Source organism: Leopardus geoffroyi, chromosome C1 (assembly GCF_018350155.1).
Source record: "Leopardus geoffroyi isolate Oge1 chromosome C1, O.geoffroyi_Oge1_pat1.0, whole genome shotgun sequence".
Classification (NCBI taxonomy): Eukaryota; Metazoa; Chordata; class Mammalia; order Carnivora; family Felidae; genus Leopardus; species Leopardus geoffroyi.
In genome coordinates this window covers 160,956,045-160,983,567 of record NC_059328.1, presented here as the reverse complement: position 1 = coordinate 160,983,567, position 27,523 = coordinate 160,956,045, and the positions used below count along the sequence as shown (strand labels likewise).

Sequence of the window (27,523 nt, the reverse complement as noted above, 5' to 3'; positions counted from 1 at the left end):
CATAACCAGAACGTCAGATGAGAAGAGTGAAACACTCAGAGCAAAATTCATACCCCAGGAGTGAGTATAGCTCCAAGGAAAGTCACCCTCAAAGGGGCCTCCTGTTTTGGGCAGAACATAGGAACTATAAAAAGAACACTTAGCTCCTGCCATACCTTCTCCAAGACACCTACCAGGTATCTACCAGTGTCTTACCAGTTGATAAGTACACTTGTCTCCCTTGAAAAGCCACCAGAAGCACTTGAAGGGACCAATACTAAAGGTGGACCACTTCATTTGAGCCTGAGGCCATCTACAACTATCTCTTAGAGTAGACTGTTCCTAAAGACAGAAATCAACAGATGCATGCTGAAGAATGATATATTTTACATATTTCTCTATATTGAACATTTTTTTTAATCTGTTGTGCAGGGGCACCTGGGTGGCTTAGTCAATTAAGCGACTGACTTCGTCTCAGATCATTATCTCACAGTTCATGGGTTCGAGCCCCTCCTCAGGCTCCATGCTGACAACTCAGAGCCTGGAGCCTGCTTCAGATTCTGTGTCTCCCTCTTTCTCTGCTCCTCTGCTTACACTCTGTCTCTCTCTCTCTCTCCTTCAAAATAAATAAACATTTTTAAAAATTTTAATAAATAAATCTGTTACACAAATGCACACCACAACAACTTTGGAACACAGTTTAGAATTATTTACTAAAGTATAAGATAGGGGCGCCTGGGTGGCTCAGTTGGTTAAGCGTCCGACTTCAGCTCAGGTCACGATCTCGCGGTCCGTGAGTTCGAGCCCCGCGTCGGGCTCTGGGCTGATGTCTCAGAGCCTGGAGCCTGCTTCCAATTCTGTGTCTCCCTCTCTCTCTGCCCCTCCCCCGTTCATGCTCTGTCTCTCTCTGTCCCAAAAATAAATAAACGTTGAAAAAAAAATTTTTTTTAAATAAATAAATAAACATTAAAAAAATTTTTTTAAATAAAAATAAATAATAATAATAAAGTATAAGATACACATATCCTATAATCTAGCAATTCCATTTCTCAGTACATATCCAACAGAAATATATATATATATATATATGTGTGTGTGTGTGTGTGTGTGTGTGTGTGTGTGTGTACCAGGACATATGCAGAAGAATATTCTTAACAGAAATGAAGATGAAAAGAAGACAATCCAATGTCCCTCAATAATAGAATGGATACATTATAATATATTTACATATTGTAATATTATACAGCAGTGAACATGAGCAAATTACAGCTATATATACAACATGGATGAATCTTATAAAGTTGAGAAAAAAACATAAAATTCTGTACTGTTAAAATAATTTTTAAAAGACATATATTCTGTATTGTTAAAATAACAATTTAATATCTTAGTATTTTAAGACAAAAGATTGAGGGGCGCCTGGATGACTCAATCGGTTAAGCCTCCCACTTCAGCTCAGGTCATGATTTCATGGTTTGTGGGTTCAAGCCCCTCATCGGGCTCTGTGCTAACAGCTTAGAACCCGGAGCCTTCTTTAGATTCTGTGTCTCCCTCTCTCTGCCCCTCCCCTGCTTCACTCTGTCTCTGTCTCTCAAAAAATAAATAAATGTAGAAAAAAAAAAAAAAGAAGAAGACAAAAGATTGAGTGCAGAATGAGAAAAAAAATTACTACCAAGCTGAGGAACCTAATCTAGCACAGAATCTAGGGTCCGGAGGATGACACTAGGGGGATAAGAAATGGAGTGAGTCACTTTAAAACCAAAAGACCAAGATCTGTTTCAGACTCATATTAGGAAAACAAAACCTCCTACCATCGCTGATTGGCGGTGGACATGCAGGACCGTGAGCTAAGTAAAAGGCCTGGGCTGACTGGGAGAGGTCCCTGTATACGTGGGCTCACACCCCAACTTCAAGATTGTGCTTTGGATGCCTCTGTTACATACATGATGTTCCCCAGTGGGGACTGTACTAGACTGGCCAGGTTTGCACTGGCATCAGCAAGCTAAGTAGCCAAGTCAGTGTTTGTTAGTATTTTTCTATGTGTGTATAGAATTCAAAAACAGGCAAAACTTTAAAAAGCAAGGAAGTGATAATCATAAAAATCAGGATAATTGTTACCTAGGTGGAAGGGGGAGGGTGAAAAGGAGGTGATTGGGATGGGACACATGGAAGGGGTTCTGGGGGTAACAGCAAAGTCCTATTTATCTGGGTAGTGTTTTCATGGCTTTTTTAATTGTATTTACTTTATAATTATTCATCATACTTTACTTTGTGTTTTATGCACTTTTCTCTGTGTTATCTTTCACAATTAATAAAGAGTAAAATAAATCAGCTTCATTTTATATAACTATAGAAGTTCCTTTTAAATTGTTAGACTTGTAATAAGTGTATCAATACAGCTTAATTTTTGCAAGAAGGTATCAATAGAAAATGGAAGCCATCTATTTCTGACTTGGCAAATTATCAGATGCTATTTTAAGATTGCATGCCTATTGATTTAAACACAAATGAGCTGTAGAATAAGTATGTTTAACACACTGTTTCAAAACGGTGACATTTGGGTTTGAAGGTATCCCAAGAACGTTCTAAGAACAACTTCTAAAGGTACTGTATCATAACTAATGTTTAATCTGGATCCTCTCCATTTTGCTAAGCTTTACACCAATTGAGCTAAGGTTTCCAGGCCATAAAAAGCAATTAGAAAGAACTGCCACATTCTCAAAACAGTAGAAAACTAGTTCTCTAAAAGTTGGCTCAAGCAAATTCCAATATGCAAATATATGCTTTAAAATTAAGCTTCATTAAAATGCACTTACCAATTTAAGTGGAGGCTGATTCTGTAACCACATTTGGAATTTAGATTCTTACTACTTTAGAACAAATGCTATGTAAACATGAAAATTAAGTAATCAAATGATTCTTTGCCCTCCTCTACAACAATTTCACTTGAAACGATTGATATACTTCAAAAATATAAACTCTCAGAACATCCCAGTGGGGAATTGGAAGCCCTCGGCTTTCGTAATGCACTTTAACCAGGTCCAAAGCAGACTGCCTTGGTCTCATGAAGATTACTGGCACAGGAAAACCTCACAAAGGCCCTCTGCAGCTCATCCCAGCAGCCCTTCCCAGGCCCAAACAGGCCCTCTGCATTCTCCTGTCCTTGCCTGAAAACCGCAGGAGTTGGCCTGCATTCTCAGAGCTCACGCCTCCTAGCCCTTAAGGTCCTCTCATCCCAAGTTTGGCTGCAAAAAGGCCTATCATCTCCCCGGAACCTCCTTCATTACAGCCCCAATTTGAGAAAAGGACAGAGCATGATAAAAGGACAGAACACAGATAGCAACAGCACTTGCCCGGCATGTAATGCAGTCCACACCCCTCAAAAACCTGACAGGGAAGGGCCATTAGACCCCCATTTTATAGAGAGGAAAATCAAAGTCCAGACAACTTGTAAAATCTGCCTGGGGTCACTCAGCTAACAGAGTGGAACCCAGCCAAGCCAGTGCTTGGTAATAAACTTCTCCCTCTCTGCAGACTCAGTGTCTTACACTGTTCCACTCAGTGGTTCAGAGCGAGGGCTTAGGGTCAGACAGCCCTCTCCGAGTCTCAGGCCCATCACTTCCAAGCTGTGTGACCTCAGATGGATCATTTGACCTCTCTGGTTTCAGTTCTCTAAGACAAAACTCAGTGAATCACAGCCACAATCATTTCTTTCTCAGATACTAATCTCTAGTGTAGGCTTCTGTTTCCCAAACTATCTTTGGCCTAAGGATCACCAATCCTTAAGAGATTTTTCCTCTGCCCTGGGGACTGCTGAGCCAGGTTCAAGAAGCACCATTTCAATTTTTTAATGAGAGTCCTAGAGATTCTGCGGCAGAAAGCCAACCTTTGGCAAATAACAGGCAAGTGCTTCTTCCTCCATACAGATCTGTACATACATTTGTTTCTCTCAGGCAAACTCTGGCTCTAAGAACTCGAGGTCTTTCTTCTGAAACAGACCCCACTCCATATCTGTCTTCTAGCTGATGGCTTTCAAAAATGTAGACCATAATCACAATAAGAAATCTATGTTACATAGTAACTAAACACACACACACACACACACACACACACACACACACACACACATACACACACACAAATTTTCCACAGAATAAGGTCCTCACTATGCACATTGCATTTTCATTCTTTTTTTAAAATCTGTGAATGCAGGGGGTGCCTGGGTGGCTCAGTCGGTTGGGCGACCGACTTCGGCTCAGGTCATGATCTCACAGTCCGTGAGTTTGAGCCCCGCATCGGGCTCTGTGCTGACAGCCCAGAGCCTGGAGCCTGCTTCAGATTCTGTGTCTCCCTCTCTCTATGCCCCTCCCCCACTCACGCTCTGTCTCTCTCTCAAAAATAAATAAACATTAAAATTTTTTTCATTTCACAACCCAATAATAAGTTGTAACAAATAAATGAGCTGCAATCAGTAAATACATAAGACATAAGATCAACAAATAGAAAATCTAAGCAAAAAAACAGAACTATAAAAAGGTAGCAAATAGAAATTGTAGCACTGAAAGAAATACATATATGAAATAAACACTGCACTTAACGGACAGATTGAAAAGGCAGAATAGTCAGTAAACTAGAAATTATTCAGTTTGAAAAGCATAGATAAAAAACTGAAAAGAGTCTCAGAGACCTGTAAAACAATATCAAGCAATCTTACATACATATAACTAGAATCCCAGAATGACCAAGAAGAGAGAAAGAAGCCAAAACGGTGTCAGAAATTATGGCTCCAACGTTCCCTAATTTGGTGAAAGACATAAATTCAAGAGGATTCAGCAAAACCGAGGCAGAAGAAATAAAAAACACCTAGGCATATCAGTCAAATTGCTGAAAATCAAAGATGAAGAGAAGAATCTTTAAAGCAGCCAGAGAGGGGTGCCTGGCTGGCTCAGTCAGTGGAATGTGCTACTCTTGATTTTGGGGTTGTGGATTCAAGTCCCACATTGGGTATATGGATTACTTAAAAATAAAATCTTAAAAATAAATAAATAAAAGCAGCCAGAGAAAAATGACTCATTACTACAATGATATCTTTAATAGTCAACTTCTCATCTGAAACAAAGGAGGCCAGAAGATTGTAATGCAACATCCTTAAAATGTCTAAAGAACAAAAAGCTTCCAGCTTGGGGCACCTGGGTGCCTCAGTCAGTTGGGCATCCAACTTCGGCTCAGGTCATGATCTCTCAGTTTGTGAGTTCCAGCCCCACACTGGGCTCTGTGCTGACAGCTCAGAGCCTGGAACCTGCTTCAGATTCTGTGTCTCCCTCTCTCTCTGCCCCTCGCTGGCTCCTGCCCTGTCTCTCTGTCTCTCTCTCTCTCTCAAAAATAAATATACATTAGAAACAATCCAACTTAAAATTCTATATCCAGTGAAAATATCCTTCAAGAGTGAAAGAAAGTAGAAATGTTTTCATGTAAATTACAATTAAAAGAATTCACCAACAAAACTATACCACAAGAAATGCTAAACGAAGAAAATTCAAGATGAAGCAAAACAATACCAGGTGGAAATTCAGATATTTGGGGAGAAATAAAATCCACCAGAAAGAATAAATATTTGGATAAATATAAAAGCCTTATTGTTGTTCTCTTGATTTATTTAAATACATCTGGCTATTTAAAGAAAAATTATAACAAAGTATTGTGGTATTTATAGCATACTAATATTAATACACATGACAACTATAACATAAAGCAGGATTAACAAACTTTCTCTATAAGGGGCCCAGATGGAAAATATTTTAATCTATAAACCATATGGTCTCTGTTGCAACTACTCAACTCTGCCATCATAACATGAAAGCAGCCATAGACAACACATAAATGAATGAGTGCAGTTATATTACAATTAAACAAAAGCAGGTACAGGACTAGATTTAGTCAAAAAGTCACAGTTTGTAAACCTCCAGCATAAAAGATTGGGGTCAATGAAACTGTATGGTTGCAAAATTTTTACATTTTATATGAAGTGGTTCCATACTCTAAGCAGACTTTAAAAACTTGACAATGTAGGGGTGCCTGCGTGGCTCAGTCAGTTAAGTGTCTGACTTCAGCTCAGGTCATGATCTTGCGGTCTGTGAGTTCGAGCCCCACGTCAGGCTCTGTGCTGATAGCTCAGAGCCTGGAGCCTGTTTCGGATTCTGTGTCTCCCTCTTTTTCTCTCCTCCCCTGCTCATGCTCTGTCTCTTTTCTCAAAAATGAAACGTTAAAAAAATTTTTTAACTTGAGGATGTATATTGTAATCCCTACAGCAACCATTTGAAACAAAAATGCAAAGAAAAATAACTAAAAAGGCAATATAAAAAATAAAATGGAATTTTAAAAAATATCTGGTTGACTTAAAAGAAAACAGTGAGGGGCACCTGGCTGGCTCAGTCAGTATAGCATGTAAATCTTGATCTCAGGGTCATGAGTTCCAGCTCCACATTGGGCATAGAGCTTACTGAAAACAAAAACAAAAAGAGACAAACAAAACAGAGAAACAACAACAAAATTTTAAAAATTTTAAAAACTGATAGACCAATAGAATACAAATTGTAAAATGATAGACCTAAATCCAAATCTATCAATAATTTATATTAAATATAAATAAACCAAATACTCCAATTAAAAGGCAGAGATTATCAGGCTCGAACAAAAAAGTAAGACCCAACTATATGCTTCCTACAAGAGACACACTTGTACCAATTATCAATATATTGCCTCTCAGCCCCAAATTCATATTTCATTGTAGGCTCTGTAAAAATGCATCTAGGCCCTTTAAATATTTTCTTTTTGCCATCTGGCCCAATAGTAACCTTTCTCAATGGTGAGCACTTCAGAAACAGTGGAGGAAAAGAGGATTTTCTTTCCTAGTTACAGAGTGCTCTCTTAGCAGATATCTAGCACTATCAACATCTCTAGTGCCCTGTTTTTGCAGTGCATTGCGGTCAGCAGCACGCAGTAACCAGCAGCTTTTCCAGCACCTCCTGGGCAGTTTCCTGGCAGAAAACTGGTGGTGAGACAACCTCTGCATGAATAACTTTCCTCAACACTCCAGAGAGCAAGTCTCTGGCAATTTCCACAGAATGGATTTCCAGCAAGTTCTGTCAGTGCAGCACCACACTGATTTCTTTGCCATCTGCAAGACATGCCCCACCCTCTCCAACAAAGTCTAGCTCTCAGCTTTGGCAAGAGGGTGAGAAATATTAGGAGGAAGGAGAAGCCCTTCCTTGGTCATCCTATCTTAGCCTTAGGGATAGTGGCTGACACATAAATCTGACATTCTTACATTCTTTAGAATTTTGTTCACTTCTGGGGGGCCTGGGTGGCTCAGTTGGCTGATTGTCCAACTTTGGCTCAGGTCATGATCTCACGGTTCATGGGTTTGAGCCCCACACCGGGTTCTCTGCTGATAGCTCAGAACCTGGAGCCTGCTTCATATTCTGTGTGTCCCTCTCTCTCTACCCCTCCCCCAGTTGTGCTACGTTTTTCTCTCTCAAAAATAAACATTTTTCTTAAAAAAAGAATTTTGTTCACTTCCTACTAGCTGATCCCTCATTATTCCAATTCTCAATTTTACTTAATAATTCTTTATATTAAACTTTCCTGGTTAATTACTATGTAGTTTGTCTCCTGGATAGATCCTCACTGATATGGCACTTTAAATATAAAGACATGGGGCGCCTGGATGGCTCAGTCAGTTGGACGTCCAACTCTTGATTTCAGGTCAGGTCATAATCCCAGGGACATGGGATTGAGCTCTACATTGGGCTTCATGCTGAGCATGGAGCCTGCTTGGGATTCTCTCTGTCTCTCCCTCTGCCCCTTTCCCCTGCTTGGGCACTCTCTCTCACTCGCTAAAATAAAATATATATATATAAATATAGGTTTTCAAAATGTAAAAAACAATACCCTACAAACAATAATCACAAAAAGAGTTAAACTGGCTATATTATTATCATATAAGGTAGTCTTTTTTTTTTTAACATTTATTTATTTTTGAGACAGAGAGAGACAGAGCATGAACAGGGGAGGGTCAGAGAGAGGGAGACACAGAATCTGAAACAGGCTCCAGGCTCTGAGCTGTCAGCACAGAGCCCGACGCGGGGCTCGAACTCACGGACCGCGAGATCATGACCTGAGCCCAAGTCAGCGGCTTAACCGACTGAGCCACCCAGGCGCCCCTAGGTAGTCTTTAAGATAGAGTATTACCAAAGATACAGTGGGACATTTCATAATGATAAAAGATTTAATTAGGAAAACATAAGTCATAAATGTACATGTGCCTAACAAAACTTCAAAATACATAAAAATATTGACAGAATTAAAGGGAAAAAACAATACAATCCGTATTGAGTATTTTCACACCTTTCTCTCAATAATTGGTATAATGAGACCCAAAAAAAGTAAAAACATAAAATTCTCAATAATACTATCAGCCATCATGACTTAATTGATATTTTAGAACATTGTACACAATATGCATGTTCTTTAAGCACATATATTACACTCACAGAATAGACCATGTATGAGCCATAAAGCAAGTCTCAATAAACTTCAAAAGATTAGAATCCTACAGAGTATGTTCTGTGACCACAGTGGAATTGAACTAGAAATGCATGCTGAAAACATTTCAACTTTTTCTGAGTTACCAAGACCATTATTCTGAATAGTAACAATTTACCAGATCCATCAGGACCTAATCAAAGTGTGTCAAAACATCCCCCCTATGTTAATTAGCTGTGTTTAGGGGTATATCTATCAGCTTTTGGTAGTTTTTCTACCCCATCCTTGACCATCAGTTTCCTGCTACTTTGCTTCCTTTTATCTTGAGAAACTTTGAACTCCTAAAAATATGTATATTTTCTAGTAATTTATGAGGATTAAAATTAAGTAATTTATTGCATTAGTATCTGCCATTCAATTGTTCAATAAATATTAGATCACAATACACACACACACACACACACACACACACACACACAATTATATGCCAATTTATCTCCAGACCAGACCTCTCTTCTTCCAATCAAGGGGTGGACTCTACTTAGGATGACCAGCCATTCCGGTTTGCCGTGGACTGAGGAGTTTCCTGGGACACAGGACTTAAAGTGTTAAAACCAGAAAAGTGAAGAGCAAACCAGGATAAATTGGTCACACTAATTCTACTTCCCCTTGTAAATCTGGGCTGGCCTTGTGACTTCTTTGGTCAATAGAATGTAATGGAAATAACAGTGTGCAAATTCCAAGCATAGATCTCAAGAGGCATAGTGCATTTTTCCTCCTTCTCAGAACCCTGCCACTGCTACGTGAACAAGCACAGGTCAGCCTGCTGGATGATGAGAGATGTGTGGCCCAGTCACCCCACTTGTCCCAGCTGCCAACCAGCCAACTGCCAGCCATGAGAATGAGGCTATTCCAGACCAGCCAGCTTCCAACTGACCACTCAGCCCTCTACAGACACACGAGCAAGCTTATGCAGGATCAGCTGAACCTGGCCCCAGTCAGCTGACTCCTAGACTTAGGAACAGTAATAAATGCTTATTGTTTGAAGCTAACAACTTTCAGGGAAGTTTGTGACACAACAATAGCTAATTGATAGAGACACCTCATACTCAGCATGTTTAAAACTAAACTCAGAGTTGATAATTATGTAACATGATAGAGGTACTAACTATTGCTACAACGATAATCATATTACAATAAATAATGCATCAAACCAACATGTTCTACACCTTAAATTTACACATTATGTCACATATACTTCAATAAAAGAGAATATGACTGTATTCCAATAATTTTTTATTACTGGAATATTTTTCTTTATTTAAACGATTTATTTTATTTAAACAATTAAATTCATAGTGTTCTCCCCAACTTGTGCCTCCTCCAATATCCTCTGTCTTGATAAAAAGCACCACCATCCATCCAGTCCTTTATGCCAAAGACTTAGGAGTCAGTCTTGAAGCCTCCTTCTTCTTCATCCTCACCAAATTCTATTTTAATTCTACTGCCTAAATATTTCTGGATTTCACTCACTTCTCAACATTTTCCCTCTCCCCACCGAGATTAAGCCACCATCATATAGCACCTGTACGACAGGGAAAAAATGACTTAACTGGTCTCCTCACATCTATTCTTGTCCCTTCTACAGTCTATTCCCCAGACAACAAAGTGTCCTTTATAATAAAACAGAAGAGAAACTCTGTGAAAGACCCTGTTAAGAGGATGAAAAGGCGAGCCACAGGGTGGGAGAAAAAATTTGCAAATAACGTATCCAACAAAGATTCTCAAAATTTAATAGCAAAAATGAAAACAATGCAGTTAGAATATGGGCAAAAGACATGAAGAGATATTTCACCCAAAAAAGATGTCTATGCGGCAAATAAGCACATGAAAAGATGTCCAACATCATTAGCTGTTAGGAAAATGTGAATAAAACCCACAAAGACATACAACTATACACCTATCAGAGTGGCTAAAATAAGTAACAGTGGTAGGGTGACTCAGTCGGTTGAGCATCCAATTCTTGATTTCGGCTCAGGTCATGATCCCAGGGTTGTGGGATTGAGCTCCACGTGGGACTCCATGCTGAGCATGGAGCCTGCTTAGGATTCTCTCTCTCTCTCTCTCTCTCTCTCTCTTTCTCTCTCTCTCTCTCCCTCTGCCCCTCCTCCCCCATTCACTCCCTCTCTCTCTCTCTCTAAAATAATAATAATAATAGTGGCAACATGAAATGCTGGTGAGGATGCCAAGAAAGTGGATTCATACCTTGCTGATGAGAATATGAAATGGTACAGCCACTCTGGGAAATGGTTCAGCAGTGTGTTAGTTTGCTAGGACTGCCATCACAAAGCACCGCAGACTGGATGTCTGAAACAATGGAAATTTATTTTCTTACAATTCCAGAGGCTAGGAGTCTGAGATCAAGGTGTCCATAAAGTTGGTTTCTTTTTTTTTTTTTTTTCTCACAGCTTTATTGAGATATAATTGACATATAACACTGTGCAGATTTAAGGTTACAATGTGTTGATTTGATGCACTTACATATTACAAAATGACTACCCCCATAGGGTTAGCCAGCATCTGTTGATTTGATGCACTTACATGTTACAAAATGACTACCCCCATAGGGTTAGCCAGCATCTGCATCACAGAGTGGTTTCTTCCAAGGCCTCTCTACCTGGTTTACAAATGGCCTTTTCCCTGTGTCTTCACATGGTCTTCCCTCTGTGTGTATGCCTGTGTCCTAACCTCCTCTTTTTATAAGGAGGATTTCCATTGGATTAGGGCCCACCATGATGACCTCATTTTAACTTAATTACCACCTTAAATGCCTGATCTCCTAGTACATTCACATTTTGAGGTACTAGGGGGTTAGAACTTCACCATATGAATTTGAGTATTAAACACGTAACAAACCTAAGACCCATCAGTTGCACTCCTGAGTATACATCCCAGAGAAACAAAGATTGTGTTAACACAGAAGGATATACACAGATGCTCATAGCAGCTTCATTCATATAACCCAAATCTGACAACAACCTAGGTGTCCTTCAGCAGGTGAATAGTTAAACACACAGTGATACATACATGCCATAGAATACTACTCAGCAGTAATTTTTTTTTAAAAGGATAAACTATTGATACATAAAACAATCTGGGTGAATCTCCAGAGAATTATGCTTAGTGAAAAAAGCCAATCCAAAAACATTTCTTATCATGGAATTCCATTTATGTAACATTATTAAAATGACAAAATTATAGGAATGGAGAACAGAGTAGTGGTTATTGTGTCAAGGAGAAGGTAGGGTGAGAGATAAGTGTATGTGGCTTTTAAAGGGCAACCATGAAGAATCTTTGTGGTGATAGAAATATTCAGTATCTTGACTATATCAATGTCAATCTTCTGGTTGTGATTTATACTATGACTTTGTAAGATATTTCCATTGGGGAAAACTGAGTAAAGAATATAAAAGATGTCTTTCATTATTTCTTACAACTGCATGTCAACCTATAATTATCTCAAAATAAGAAGTTTAAATTTTTTAATGTTTTAAACCTTTAGATTTTACCATTGTTCTTAAGCCAAAAACCTATTAGGTCCTATATGATCTAGTGCCTGCCTACCTTACAGCCCTATCTTGTAGGCTCTTCTCACTCACTGTGGGCCAATCCAACTGGCTTTCTTCCAGATCTTCAAATGTCTCTTTCAGATTCCAAACTTTGCACATGCTATTCCTTCTTCCCATGATGCTCTTCTCTATACTCTTTACCCACCTAACTCTAATTGATCCTTCAAGTATCTTTTATGTCACTATTTTCATTCAGTCACTCACTACATGATGGGGATCCAGCATTCGGAATACATACGATCCATACTGATAGAGACTTTATAGCATTTGGCTTTCTGGATTCAGGTTCCTTTTGATGTTTATTTTCCCTTTTGCTATCCCAATACTTTAGTAAAACCTTGTTTAAACATCTTAGAATTCCCCTAGTTCTTCTTTAGGTTATGATCCTGAGGTTATGAGTCAGAGTATCAAAAGTATAATGAAAAAGAGCCTACTGAAATCCTCCACTGAGATCCCCTGGGGCAAGAAAGAACATAGGGAGAAATGCTCAAGGTAACACTATTAAGACACAACAGTAGAGGGGCACCTGGGTGGCTCAGTTCATTGAGCGTCCAACTCTTGGTTTTGGCTCAGATCATGTCCCAGGGTCATGGGATTGAGCCTGCTTGGGATTCTCTCTCTCTCTCTCTTTCTCTCTCTCTCTCACCCTTTGCCCCTCCTGCCAGTTCGCTCTCTCTCTCTCTCTCTCTGTCTCTGCAAAAAATTTTTAAAAATTTTTTTTAATTAAAAATTTTTAAAAATACAATAGTAGAGGCTGTGAAAGCTGTCACTTCCTTCACAGTATGTCTCCCTCTGTGGAGAGTGTCAGGGTTTGGTTATTTGTGTTATAATGAAGTTCTGCTTTGTTTAATAAGCAAACAGCACTTTCCTTATAGTAATTTGTACAATGTGTTGGCTCTCTTCTGAATTGCGATGATGTAGATGAAGACTGGAAATGACCACTGGGTGTCATCGAAGTCTTATACAAGGCAACAGCCTTGCCATGGCTCCTTCGTGGTCTACCTTTTCTGGAAGGTGGAGATAAATTGTGCTCAGCTCTAAATGGGACCAAAGCACATTATCAATCTAGAACTTAGCTATGGGGCAACATGGGCCAGGGGAACACGGCTAAGGACTGGAAAATAAGCAAAACTAGCATCTTGAAGTCATCCAAAATGACATCTCCAAGACCTTTTACTTGTATTTGTACACTTTCTTCAAAGTCTTAGGACAGTTATTTGGGCCCAGTTAGTGGGAAGTCTCTTGTTTTGTTTTGTGTTTCTATTTTAAGTTATTTCATCATTAGTACTTCTAGCCTTTGTACTGACTTTCCGTTGGCTCATCCATTAGTTTAGGTACTGTGGATCCAAAACAGATTATAGTAGGAAGTGGGCTTATCACCTAATAACAACCCCTAAGCATAATAAACATGTGCCCCAAGGCAAGAGTGACACTGACAAGGAGGGAGGGCCCCACGTGGCAGGATGACAGACTTCTGCAACCTGTCACCTTTGAAAAGGAAACACATATGATTTGAGCTTAGACCTACCTGCCAGAACCTCACTAATGATCACTTCAAGACTTACGTTCCTAATGATAACAATCAGCTGCGCTAAACTACTTCTATCCATGGACTGAATGCACCTAGGAATCAAATGGTTTGAGTTCTATGCTTGGCTCCCAATGCAATGTCTGGTTTTCACAGCCAAAAGATGTTCTGGACTTTTTTCTATACTTTGCCGACAAAGTCATCACCCCTGACTCCAAGGTCATATTAGTTATAGTAGCTAAGTTTATATACCTTCAGTGTGATGATGCAAAGCCATGAATTTGCTGGAGCCCAAAAGTTACACAGGCTATTAGGCGACTCCAAAGAAAATGTTGTTGTTTTTTTTTAATAGATCCCAAAATCCAGGAGCTTAAAACATCAGAAGTTTATTTCTTGGTCAGGTAACCTTCCAAGATAAGTGTTGGAGATGATTCCCCTAGGGCCAAGTCATCTGCATAGTTGAAGCTGGTTCCAGCCAGTGGATGGGGTGGGGGAGGAAGAGCAGGGAGGAGTCTCAAGGCTTCAGTGAAAGTTTCCATCCTAGAAGTGGCACACATGACTTCCACTCAAGTTCCCTTCATTGCCTAGAACTGAGTCATATAGCATTACACCTGACTGCAAGGGAAGCTGGCAAATGGTGGTCTAGCTGAATTCTCCCAAAAGTCAAATTTGGGGAGATGGCACTTGGTCCACAATTATCCATTACTAGTCCAAATGATGAAGTTTTACTCTGACCATTAAATTGCTGCCCAGAGGAGTTTATTCTCCCAAGGTCATACAGCTAGCAAATGGCCAAGTTAGGATTTAAGCCTAGAGTTTTTACTTTTAACCACTCTGCTATATTTCTAACACTGTTTGATTCTCCAACAACCACTATGTATTACTTTGCAATTTTTAACAATAATAATTTTTTTTAACTTTTTAATGTTTATTTCTACTTGAGAGAGAGCAGGGGAGGGGCAGAGAGAGATGAAGACAGGATCTGAAGCAGGCTCCAGGCTCTGAGCTGTCAGCACAGAGCCCAATGCTGGGCTGGAACCTAGGAACTGTGAGATCATGACCTGAACCAAATCAGAGGCTTAATGGACTGAGCCACCCAGTGCCCCAGTAATGTTGTTTTTGTTTGTTTGTTTTTTTAATTAAAAAAGGATGCAAAGAACCTGGGATAGCTACCTAGAGGCACAGTTTCCTATGAATATTTTACGGAGCTCTTCCCCACACCCACCCTCACCCCCTCTGCATTTTCAGAAAGGTGAGCAGAAGCAGCCTGGGTATGCCACACATAGAAACTACCTAAGGCTTGGTGTAGTGGTAGTCGGCCCAGCCCACTGCAATGTGCATGGGTTAGGAGCTAGCTTTAAGAATCTTTCCTAAATTCAGCTCTGCAGGCAGCCACAGTCGGGTGCCTCACCCAGAGGGTGCTCTGCCTGACCTCTTCCAAAGCACCCGGACCATGCAATCCTGCCCCAGTCATGCACGCCCAGATCCCCCTGCCCGCTCTGGTCCACAGAAACCTGGAGACCACGTTTGCTCTCAGCGCCTGGAGAAGACTTCCTGGTGCACTAAAAAAGAAAGTGGGCAAACACCCTTGCCTTGGCCTCTTAAAAACCTTCGGAAGTCAGGTCAGAGAATGCGAAGTTCTCCAGGTAATCCGGCAGCAGTCAAGAAAACATGTAATGGTGTGTTCCCAGGCAATAATCCCATGAGGAGGGTACTGTCATTATTAGCAGCATTCTACAGATGCAACAATGAGGCACAGAGAAATTAAGTCCTTTTGCAAAGGCCACACAGTGACCCAGCGGAGTGTGACTCTTACTCCACGCGTCAGCACACCCTCTTTGCAACCGTATGAGGTGGCACACGTCTTTAGTAAGTGAAGAAGATGTAGGGGCGGGGAAGGGAGAGGGGAGAAAGGAATCCTCGTACTCAGAAGGATACTTGGAGTTTCAAACAGTTCATTCCTCGTTCTGCCCGGTTGGTGGTGTGTGCGCGCGCGCGCGTTTTAACCACTGAATAGACAAAGTAAAAGGGACCGGACTAGGATCTAAGACCTGGAAGGCAGAAGGCAAAATTGTGAAAGTTCCAGAAGCATGCTGTAACTGACAAGCCAGCGCTGTGAGCCCCAGGTGATGAGCAGGGTTTCATCTGCTGCTGTTCTGGGAGGAGGTGCGATTTCAACCTGACAGCCCGGAGCCACCCGCGGAGGACAGGAGGTTCCGGAACGAAAGGCGGCGCTCCCCTCCCGGCCCTCGCGGAGGGCCCGGAGCGCCCTGCACCTCGGCCGGTAGGCGCCCGAATGTTCCCTGCGGCGTTGGCGGGTGCAACTAGGGCCGGAGGCCGAGGCCAAGGCCGGGAGCAGGGGCGGGGAATGTCGGGGGTTGTTTTCTTTCAGGTTTGAGTAAGGACCTCCCGTGAGCCATTTGCATACCTCTCCTTCGTTAAGCAATGTGAGACCTGCTCCTAGTGCAAGTGTGCGTCCCAGCGGTCTGAGTTTTTGTCCTGGGGTGGGGTGGAGGCTATAACATATTCCATCGGCGTTCGTGGAGCTGAGGACCTGGACACCGAGACCTGACAGTTTTTAGCAATCGAAGGAGTATGTGTTTCTCTCGCCCATTGAGGCTTGCCTGCCTGAGCTCTTAGTAACCCGGCCTGTGAACTGGGACTCAACGAAGAGGCCATCGGATTAGCGCCACAGAGCCTCGACCCAGGCTGGGTGCCAGGAACCATAGCTTGTGTCTCTTTTCAACCATTGGGCAGTCTATAACGCAAAATGGGCCTGAGTGAGGGGGTGGGAATGTCTGGAAGACCTAGAAGGCAGAAGGCGAAACTGGGATTGAAAATTCCAGAAGCATGCTGAACTAACAAATCAGCGCTACGACTTCCCTCGGAAAGGTCATGGCTGTGTATCCGCTTATTCCCATTCAAGTCCTTTTGGTTTGCTCACTAGCAGATAGCAAAAGGTAATCCCAAAGGCGGACACTGCAGGGTCTCCGGTTCGCGTGCGGGGCCAGGGGCCGCCTGCCTCCAGCCCTCGCTGTTGACCCTCGAATGTGTTCCGGGATCTTCCTAGGGTGGGTCTGGGGATGCCTCCCACTCAGTGCCCTCACGCCTGCTAGTCTCTGGGAGAAATCTCTCCTTCCAGTCTGCTCTTGGGGCCGGAGGGGTGAGCTTGTGTTCAGAACCCGCGAAAGGTGGGGGTAGTTCGGCCTTCTCCCGTGCTCCCCAGGCCAAAAACCAGCTCAAAGGAGCATTGGCCTTGCCTCTGTGGCTCAGACCTGAGTTCGAGTGATGATTCTGCTGTGTGTTCCCTAAGGGTTTTCTAGAGGTCCCCACACCAGCAGTGGGTATGTTTCCATTATGCCCTCTTGCCAAGTTTACACAAGAAAAAAAAAGTGGGGTCTAAGTTCACAGACCCCAGATTCAGAGATCCCATCTGCTTGAGGACCAAAGGGGCTGGGAGGAACTGACCGCACCCGGAATCCCTGTAAGCTCCGTTAGTGATGGGGGGGTTGAGGGGGAAGCAAGTTGAGGACACTAGCAATGCGAAAGGATTGGGCAAGGCTTGTCCCCAAGAAGACTTAATGACCAACGGAGGCCGGAGGAGGAGAGCAGGCAGGTATGGTCCTGGAAAGGTGGGGATAGGAGGCTCCCATAGACTCCCAACTTCTCCCAACGTCTTTGAGTTCTAGAAGGAGCCTAAAAGATTCAAAAGCTCAGATTCCTAGAACTACTTCGGGGATGAAAAAGGAAAGAATGCCTCTAGGACCAATGAAGGAAGCCGTGTCCCCAGGACAAGGGGCAGTCCAGCAACAGCGCGGGTGTGACCCTCCAGGAGAATAGGCGAGTGAGAATGAGCCCATCCCTCTGAGCACAAAAGGCACCCAAACCCCCACCCCGCGCTCCCTGCCAGCAGGGGGCATCCTCTCCGCCCCCACCCTGACCCGACCCCCTCCCGACCCCCGACCCCCGACCCCTCCCGCTGCTCGGTGTAATTGAGGACGCCCAGTGGTGGAGCAGAGGAGTACACAGGGTCAGGGAAGCCCAGGCCAGGTAGATGCCCCAGACCTCTTCTCCCGCTGTTCAGCCAAGGCTTAGAGTACTACCCTATGATTTGCACTATGGCAACAGAGAAAGGAGGGGTACCTGACTCAAAGTATGTCACTTCTGCCTTCAAGCCTCAGTTTCCTCTGTACAATGGGAATGATGATTCCATCCACCTCTGGCAAAGTTTTCTGGGAGAACACGTTGGGATTCCGTGATCAGACCAAGTACTGCATCAAACAACCTGTTGGGTGTGGAATTCAAAGTGGAAATGTCTTAGTGATGGGATTAGGACATACAAGGCCACCTCCCTACATCCCCCCCCCCCATTCTTTTCCAGGTCCTTGCAGAGTAAAAGAATGCCCCTGTGGATCAAGAAAGGATCAAGAAAACTGGAAGCAGAAAACTGTGATGGAGAGTGCCCTGAGGCAGAGGAGGAAGTTTGGCCACTCAGAGGTGTTCCCCTAAACTCAATCTGTGGAGAGGGGTATCACCCTGCTCTGAACTGTGGATGAGTGCGTCAGTTCTCTAGGTACTGTCTCCCGGACTTCAGACCAAAGTGAGGAAATCATTTGGATATTGCGCTAAGGTGATCAGAGCATTTGGGCAAACCCAGATTTGTATCTGGAGTATCAGAATTAATATTTCAAATGTTTACTTGATTCTCCAAATGCAGTGGTAAGTTCTTCCTCTCTGGCTCTGGCACTCTTGCTGACTCTCCTTGCTCATTGCATCTGGTCTTTTCTCCTTCACACGCGCGCACACACACACACACACACACACACAGTCCTTTGTTTTCCAGTTAAAAGGAAACTGGAATCATATTTCCTTCCAGGAAGATGCCATTTTCCAGATCTCAGCTGACCTAGCCTTTAGGCTATTAATGGAGGTCCTCATAGGTAACAAAATACAACAAACTTGCCACCATGAAAAAGCCTGGAGGACATGCTTGGAGTGGGAACAAAGGAGCAGAGAGAAGGCAAAGCTACAGCAATTGGCTCTTTTATATTTCATTGGTGGGGGGGGGGGGGATTTCTATATTAGGCCAAAGCAGCTACCACTATTTTGGTGGTGACAGAAAGACTTGGAATTTGGAGTCAAGACACCAAAAGGTAATACTGATTAAATGTCTAGAGGTTAGTTTTGTAACTGAGGCCCACAAAGCAGAAGCTGAGCACAGCAGTGAAGCAATGCAGTCCCTTGGTGGTGAGCCCCACCTCCCAAAGCATTTCTAACTAGTTCGCTAGCCTCCATCAAGGAGCCTTCCTTAACCAAAAGGAAGGCTGGGAACTAAATCAGGCAGATTTGAGGGCAGATTACCTTCCTCGTTATTCTGCAGCGAGTGAGCTGTGTGGATGCTGGAGTTTTAATTACACACTTGCTTTTTCTGGGGAAGAAGACCAAGATCATATTTTTCAAAGTATCAACTTGTTTTCCATTAGGCAGTTGTTGAAACAAGTTCTTTCGGCGACATGTTAGGTCTTTAGGAAAGGGTGCTTCAGATGGCTCGCACTTGTACAATTTTGTGGCTTTTAATTACTATTTTGTTCTTTTGGGGGGTTTCAGAGGCTGGCGCCTCAGCATGATTAGACCGTCTACTGGGCCCGCTGCAACTACGCACACCTCCAGCAGGTGGCGCCACAAGGCAAGCACTGCCGCCGAAACTGCGAACTTGGGGAGTCCAGTAAAGGCGAGTGTCCCTCAACTCCGGGCCACTGTCCCCAACCACTAGGAAATACTGATATGGAGGAAGTCGCCAGTGCTGATTTAAACGAAGAAATTGCAATGACAGGGCGAAAAAACTAAAATAGGGTTAAGTGCATGAAATAAAACTTTTTCTACTTGTTTCTGTAAGTTTACCAAGACTTGTAGTATCGAGACGACTCTCTCACCTATTATCCCACTTCTGTTTTTGTAAAAATATAGTATTTAGAATTAGAATGAACTTTGAAAGCCATCTGGTCTTTATGGTCTAGCATTCCAAACAAGAGAGGAAATCCCCGGGATCGCTTTTCGCCTGTCAGTTAGCATTCTAATATACATAATTACTCAAAGTCTTGGCCTGTCAGGAAAGCACAAGGGAAAAAAATGGTTTCAGATATATCATTAGAAATAATACTTTTGAATTTATTCAGAAAAGTTATTCAAAAGTGCTTTTATCTCGAGCAACAAGGAAAAATCGTTTAAACATTATCTAATTAATTGCCTAATATCGCTGTGGGCTGGTTAAGCAGGTATGTGGAAGTAGGTATTATAATAAGTGGTTTATGGATCATTTAAATCAATTGACTTTATCAAGTGCCGAGTGACTGACAAGAGTAACTGCCAGACGCTTCGAGGAAAAGCGGAGCTCGACCTGGCCGGGCTCGCGGTACCGCTTTATTTTGATTAATGTTTGAAAGCTGACCTCGGACAGGAAGAGCCGAAACGCTGCAACTGGCTGGCACTTGTACACAGAATGGGATGGGAGACCCCATGTCTTCTCCCTTTGAGAAGTAATGCCAGCCTCCGCCTTCACGCCTTCTGTCCTCCTGCTGCTGGCCACCCTGACTCCCCACCGCGCCCCTTCCCCAGTCCCTCGCTTCGCTGCTCGCATTCAGCAGCCGCCTGTCTGCACCCGCAACCACAGCAGCCGCAGCGCCCGCCCTGTGACACCAGCCTCCCCCCCCCCCCGCCCCCCGCCCCCCTCCGGGCATTCCAGAGCGCCAGGAACCCCGCGGCCCGGCGCTTCCGATTGGCTGTTGCTAGGTGACGTCGCCTGCGCTCACGTGACGAGTGTTAAATGCCCACGCTGCCGGAACCCGCCCCGCAGACAATCGTAAAGCCGCTCTGGGCTGCTCACCTGCTCCCGCCTCCCGGAGCCCCGGCCTGGCCCCGCCACCCCTGCCCCCTCCGCCGCCCGCCCCCCGCCCGAGCGGGCGCTGGGCAAGAAGCCGAGCGGGCAGAGAGGCGGAGAGACGATGCGGCCGGCGGCAGCTGTCCCGAGCAGTGCACGGTGATCGCCTCCCCTAGAGGAGGAGTTGCCTAGACCGTTGCCACATTTCTTGTTTTCCTCCCCACCCTCCCTCACCCCCCGTAATTACATTGGCTGCTGGAGGGGACAGGGAGAGACAGAGGAGGCGCCTCGCTTCCCCCCTCGCGCCCGCCACCCCTGCTCTTTCCCATCCCGGGCCAGGATGACTGGAGTCTTTGACAGTCTGGTGGCTGATATGCACTCGACCCAGATCACGGCCTCCAGCACGTACCACCAGCACCAGCAGCCCCCGAGCGGCGGCGGCGCTGGCCCCGGCGGCAGCAACGGCAGCAGCCTCCACAAGCCCCAGGAGTCGCCCACACTCCCGGTGTCCACAGCTACCGACAGCAGCTACTACACCAACCAGCAGCACCCGGCGGGCGGCGGCGGAAGTGGGGGCTCGCCCTACGCGCACATGGGTTCCTACCAGTACCACGCCGGCGGCCTCAACAACGTCCCTTATTCCGCTAAGAGCGGCTACGACCTGGGCTACACCGCCGCCTACACCTCCTACGCACCCTACGGGACCAGTTCTTCCCCGGCCAACAACGAACCTGGTAAGCACAACGCTGGCGTCAAAGGTGCCAAGTCAGCCTAGTTACTGGGATGGGTGGGATAAAAATGTGTGGGACGGGGATCCATCCGGAACCCGGACGCTTACACTGCCTGCTCCTTGCCCTCCTTGAGCCTTTTACCCTGCTCAACAACCAGTCTGCCGAGGGTCACCGCGTACGTCCCTCGGCGCTCAGCTGGTGAGACTCGGGGGCCGAAAGGGCGCCGGGTGCATGCCTCGCGGTAACCTCATTGCCTTACCACCTGCTCCTTCTTTCTCTCCGGTTTGCTCCTTCTTCCCCTTCCGGGAGGGTCCAGCTCCCGGGTGTCTGGCGGCTGGAGTCCGCACTTAGCGAAGTTGCGCCTGGGCGCCCCGCAGCGTCTCCCAACAGCTCGCCTCCGGGCGCAGGCCAAGTGCCACGGCCGGCCCTTAAGCCCAGCGGGAACTGTTTGGGTCCCCCGCTGCACTGTTCTCACGATGGCGTTGCGTTGCAGAGAAAGAGGACCTCGAGCCTGAAATCCGGATCGTGAATGGGAAGCCAAAGAAAGTCCGGAAACCCCGTACCATCTACTCCAGTTTCCAGCTGGCGGCTCTTCAGAGACGTTTCCAAAAGACTCAATACCTCGCCCTCCCCGAGCGAGCGGAGCTGGCGGCGTCCCTGGGCCTCACCCAGACTCAGGTGAGGGCTCCCGGCCTGGCGGGGAACGAGGAGGGCGCTGGCCTGGGGTGGCTGGGAAGCAGGAGGGGTCCGGACAACGTTTTAAAAAGTACGTTTAAAGTAACTTTAAGGATTTCGAGGCCCGCGCCTTGGGCGGCCTAAAGTTCTACGCCTGGAGCTGAAATCCCCCAAGGGGCCGCCGCGCCTGAGAAAAGGAAAGGCCTGGGGTGGGCAGAAATCCGCTTCCACATCTTCTTTCCGCGCGATACTGATTAAACGGGTAAAATAATTGGCCCTCCTGACCCCTTCCCGCTGTCACCATCCCCGCGGTACGCACAATCCAGCTGCCTCGGACTTTCGGAGATTACCTCCTAATGGAGCAGGAACCATCCCGAGTCTCCGAGGCCGCGGCACGTGATCCGCTTACCTGCCCGGCTGTGATTTCTACGCCTCCTCCCCCTCCCCTGCCCCAGACCCAGGTTCTTCCACTAACGCTCGGGTCCGTTTTCCACAAAGGTCAAAATCTGGTTCCAGAACCGCCGGTCCAAGTTCAAGAAGATGTGGAAAAGCGGTGAGATCCCCTCGGAGCAGCACCCTGGGGCCAGCAGCTCGCCACCTTGTGCGTCGCCGCCGGTGTCGGCGCCGGCCTCCTGGGACTTCAGCGCGCCACAGCGGATGGGGAGCGGCGGCGGCCCGAACAGCGGCGGCAGCGGCGCGGGCAGCTCGGGCTCCAGCCCGAGCAGCGCGGCCTCGGCTTTCCTGGGCAACTACCCGTGGTACCACCAGGCCTCGGGCCCCACCTCACACCTGCAGGCCGCCGCGCCGCTGCTGCACCCAACGCAGACCCCGCAGCCCCACCACCACCACCATCACCACCACCACCACCACGGCGGCGGCGGGGGCGCCCCGGTGAGCGCCGGGACGATTTTCTAACCCCAGGGAGACCGCGCCAGAGACTGAGAGAGCAGAGACCGGTGATCCCCCGTGCTCGCTCCAAGAGCTAGAGGGTCCCTCCGACTGGCCCGCGGATGCCTCCCACCCCTCCGGGAGGAGCGACCGAGATGGCCTGCCACGGGCCCTGCTCCCTCGCGCGGCCACAGAGCGGCCGGGACCTGGAAGGCTCTTCTCCGAGGCCCGCGGGCAGGGCAGCCCGCCGCGGCCTCCTTTCCGACCTGAGCCCCGCCTCAGACTTGCCTCCCCACCCGTCCCCGCCCAGCCAGGCGGTCGGGCGCCTTCCTCGCCGCGGGCCACGAGCTGAGTCCGAGAGGGACGCCTCCCCCGCCCGCGAGGTTTCCAGGGTGCTCTGAGGCTCCTTTCTCCCTGCCCGCCCCCAGGCCCAGCTCCAGTCGGCCGGGCAGACTGACCTCCCGGGCCGGCGTGCCCTCCCCCACCCGCCCCCGTGACCCGGGCGGCCCGCCGCTTTTTTTCTGCCCTGCCGTCTCCAGCCCTCCGAGCCCCCCTCCGCCCCGCCATAGCTCTCCCCCAGGAACGCTTCCTTAGCCCTCTCCTCATCCATCACCAGTGGAGTTTTTTTATTTTTATTTTTTTAAAAGTTTAGGTGCCTTTGCGGATGACCTCATTTTGATGTTGGGGAAAAAAAATGATTTTTTAATATGTGGACACTGCAAAAAAATGTGTTTAAATTATCTTTTTTAAAACCTATTCAGGATTATTAGGGTGGACTTCGACATAGAGTTTGTAAATAAAGGTGTCTGTGCAGATTTTCCCACTGATTTATTTGTATAAAAATACTCGTCTTTTCGGACTTTTTGTAAACGCCCACTTGTGAAAACTGCGGTTTAGCAGTGACCTCAGCAACCCCTCCATTTTATTTTTCCCTTTGAAAATTTTCTCAGTTGAACTAAGCTACTGATTTGGTTTTGTTTTATCTTATCCTAAAGTCTTTGTTCTTGAAATGAAAGGTATTTTGGGGTTATTTATTATGAAAACAACATGCTCTTAATGTTGATTTTACAATATGAAGAGATTATTTAAATAAATTATTGTTTTCATTGGATGTGTGCGCTTGTTCCTTGGCGTGGTGACCTGGAACCTCGAGCCGCTTCCCCGGGCGGGGAACCTGGCCAGCCACGAGTGACATTCACATCTCTCAGAGGCCGAGAGAGCCGTGGGGCGCGGCGAGGCGGGAACAGGCGCGCTCCACGCCGGCCTCCCTGAAACGTTCACGCTCTGCCGGCACCCGAGTCTCGGCGCTGGGTTCGCCAGCTCTCGGCGCGGTGACTCACTCCGAGCCGGGGCGGCTGCAGCCTACGCCCGCCGGGCCCCTCCAGTGCCGGCGCCGCCGCCCCGAGCCTGGGCGGTCTCCGCCGCCCCCGCGCCAGTAGTGCTGGCCAGGCGGTGCATCCGAGCCGCCACGGGGGACCTGCAGTCGCCGCCGGAGCGCTGCCGAAACCGGGGTCAGACCCCTACCTTGGACCCTCCCCTCTGTCTGCCCTGAGGCCCTTCTGGGGCTGGCTGAGCCGAGAGCTCAGTGAGTCACCCCGGCCCTCGGGAAACTCGGTTGGCTGCTCTGGAATGCAGGGCGACCCCGGCACACAGGGCTGTGCTAGCACACATACAATCACGCACTGTGACTCTCACAGTCACATCTCTACTGGCATACTCTCACTCTCGTACACACACTCCTACTGAGTCTCACACACACACACATACACACTGACAAAAATTCATGCACACACATTCACACACACTGATACAGAAACCTACATACCCACACGTGCACACATGCACATTCAGGCAGACACTGATGCAGGCGGCATCCTTCCACGTCACCTTCTCTGAGGCGAAAGGTCGTCACACCATTCAGCTCTGCCTTCCACCTTGGATCCCACCCCAACTGGCTTCCAGTTTTGGAAGTGACCCTACTTTCTGACATTCTCTGCAAAGGCCAGGGGTTAGGGGGCTCATGCAGGCCTGAACTAAAAGCCCCTTTCCTTCAAAGCACTGGGGCCTACAAGGGAAGCTTCTTAGTTTCCATCACTGACTCTGCCACTTTGGGCTACTCAGTGTAACCTCTCTGTGCCTCAGTGTGCAGATCTATACGATAGGAGAAATAACAGCAACTATCGCAGAGTTTCTGTGAGTGTATAATGAGACGATGATGTAACACAGTGCCTGGCACATGGTAAGTACCCATTTTTGCTGTTGGTAGTATATTGTTTTATTCCAATGTCTCCCAAAACAGGGAGGCTTCACTTGTGCCTGTGTTTTTGAGGCGCAGAGATATCCAGAGGCCTTTCCAACTTCACCCTGTGTGTTAGGGCAACACTCTAGAGCTGGGGAAGCTCTGGCCCCTTCTTACATGAGAACCTGAACCTCAGCCATCCCCTCTGAAGAGACCTGCCTCTACTGGAGAGGAGATTACAGACGGACCAGAGAGCTCTGCTTGCCAGATCCAGGCCTCCTCTTCTCTGGGATGGCTATTCAGGCCATCCTTGTGTGTCTTCAACTCCACTCTGCCAAAAAACACAGACATAAGACAGGGGCGACTTTCTAGGCTCAGTGGCATCATCCTGAAAGGAATCTTGTCTTTTCCGGCCAGATTGTTTTGGGGTCTGCGTGGAGTCTAGCTTACAACCGAATACGGACAGGGAGTGGGGGGCTCTGGGAAACACAGAGAGGCTACACAATCCACTGTCCGTTTTCATTCCTGCATTGTTTTCTCAGGCTAGGAAGACCTGAGCTGAAAGCTCACTGACCCTGTGATTCTAGCTTCCCCAAGCAGCCACTGCCTAGAAGACCCCCACGCCTGCTCTCTCTCCCCCCAGTTCCAAATTCCGTGGTTTTCTTTTGAGTGCCAGTAGCTGGTGCCAGCCTTCCTCCTGCGGTTGTATGTGCCCTCCCCCCCTTTGCGCGCACTCCCCTCCCCCTCCTGAAACCAGCGAGGAGAGACGGGGCAGTAAATTGGCTGGTGTCGAGGATCTGCAGCAGACAAGATGATTAAGAGGCCTACGCCGGAGCGCCCGGGGCAGGGAATGTCAGCCCAAGTTGGAATCACGCAACAGGCCTTGGCATGAGCGAGCCTGGGAGCCAGGAGGGCGGGCGGCCCCAGCTCCGGGGTGGGCCGAGGCCCCACAGACTCGCTGGAGTCACCGAACCTGGCACCCGGCAGCGGCGGGGTCGCGCCAGGCCACGGCGCGTCTTTCCCCGGGAAGCCCGCTAAGCAGAGAGCAGGAGGGTGCAGGGGCCAGAGGAAGGGGGCGTTTCCGCAGACGAGGAGAAGGGCAAAGAGAAGGGAAAGCTAGGATGCGCCCAGGTCCCAGAAGTGAGGGGGGCGGGGAGGGGGAGGGGTAAGCGAGGGGACAAACAAAGCCCGGCTGGGGGAGGCAGGGGCCGGCTCCAGCCCCGCCGGGGGCAACGAGCTGGCAAGTCTTTCTCACAGTCTCACGACCCGCCGGGAGACGCGGAGCCCTGTGATCAGCCCGCCGCCGCGCAGACACGCTCCCCCCGCGCGGGACTGCGCTACCCAAAGCGCGAATGAAAAATGGAAATGGGAAGCAGCGATCTCGGCTCCCTACACTGGGAAACCAGTCGCGCTCGGAACACACATAAATCTTCATTGTAATCCCCTTCCATTTGCTCGCGTGAAGTATCAGGCCAGAGACAGGATATGACAAGCGCTGGGAAGCAGGGGGAGGGAAGCCGAAGAGTGAGGGGTGCCCGGCCCTCTCCGCCCCACCTCCTGGCAGGGTTGCTTGGAACTCTGGCAGAGCGCGGGTATTGAGTTCCAGTCCCCGAGACAGGCAGCCCGGGCGCGCCAGCATCCCCTTCTCCTCTCATTCCTGGCTCCCCTCCCCCAGCGCGCGCCGGTCTGCGGGCCACCAGACCCGGGTGCTCCGCTAGGCGTAGACACACCCCCCTCCTGAGGCCCCGAATTCCCGCCGCCCGCCCTGTGGCTCCCGGGCTGGAGAGAGCAGAGAAGAAAGAGAACGGATGCCGGGCCTAATCAGTGAGGCTGCAATGTGGGACCGTTTAGGAGGCTTCCCCTCGGCCTTCTTTCAGGATTACTTGTGAAAATTGTGAATATCCGTCCTGTGTAAGAATTTCCGAGACTGGTGGGGCGAGTTTGGGGAAAGTATCAGGTTTGCTGGGGGCGGAGAGTGCGCTGGAAACCTGGAGCTTTGTTTACAAACAGTTCAGCGGCAGAAGGTGGGGGATGAGAGAAAGAGGGGGTGAAGGGAGAAGAGAAGTGGTGGAATGGTCCCCTCCAGTGTTACAAGCCCCCGGGAAGAAAGACGTCAGGGGTCAGAGAGCCTCCTTGCCTTTCAAAAAAGAAAAAAAGTTGTCCTCACTGGCGGTAAAACCCAGAAGCAACTCCGCACACCCACACAGCCCACCCCGCTGTCCCCGACCCAAGCACTCGCTCAAAAGTCAAAAGCCGGCTCCTTTCCCGAAAGGGACCAGCGACCACCAGTGCCATAAACCTGTTTAGGGTCAGAGATCTCCTTGAGAATGAAGCTACAGATCCTCTCTTCCTCCTAAAATACAGGTCCCCTTGCATTTGATTTCTGGGGTCCCCAGAAGCCGGTGAGTGGGGCGCGATCCTGTAGTCCCGGTT

General features: G+C 47.3%; 1 protein-coding gene across 1 annotated transcript; it reads left to right on the top strand.

Moving 5' to 3' along the window:
- The first annotated feature begins 20,529 nt into the window (after nt 1-20,529).
- On the top strand, nt 20,530-23,962 carry DLX2 (distal-less homeobox 2). Its single transcript, XM_045480206.1, has 3 exons — nt 20,530-21,291; nt 21,782-21,966; nt 22,462-23,962. The coding sequence occupies exons 1-3, from the start codon at nt 20,898-20,900 to the stop codon at nt 22,876-22,878; spliced, it is 996 nt and encodes a 331-aa protein (XP_045336162.1). The 5' UTR covers nt 20,530-20,897; the 3' UTR covers nt 22,879-23,962.
- The last annotated feature ends 3,561 nt before the right edge of the window (nt 23,963-27,523 follow it).

Excerpts from the sequence above, each read along its gene's own strand:
- DLX2 (XM_045480206.1), top strand. The coding sequence starts at position 20,898 with ATGACTGGAGTCTTTGACAGTCTGGTGGCTGATATGCACTCGACCCAG. Across the intron at positions 21,292-21,781 it reads CCCGGCCAACAACGAACCTG|AGAAAGAGGACCTCGAGCCT; the intron begins GTAAGCACAACG and ends GTTGCGTTGCAG. Across the intron at positions 21,967-22,461 it reads TGGGCCTCACCCAGACTCAG|GTCAAAATCTGGTTCCAGAA; the intron begins GTGAGGGCTCCC and ends TTTTCCACAAAG.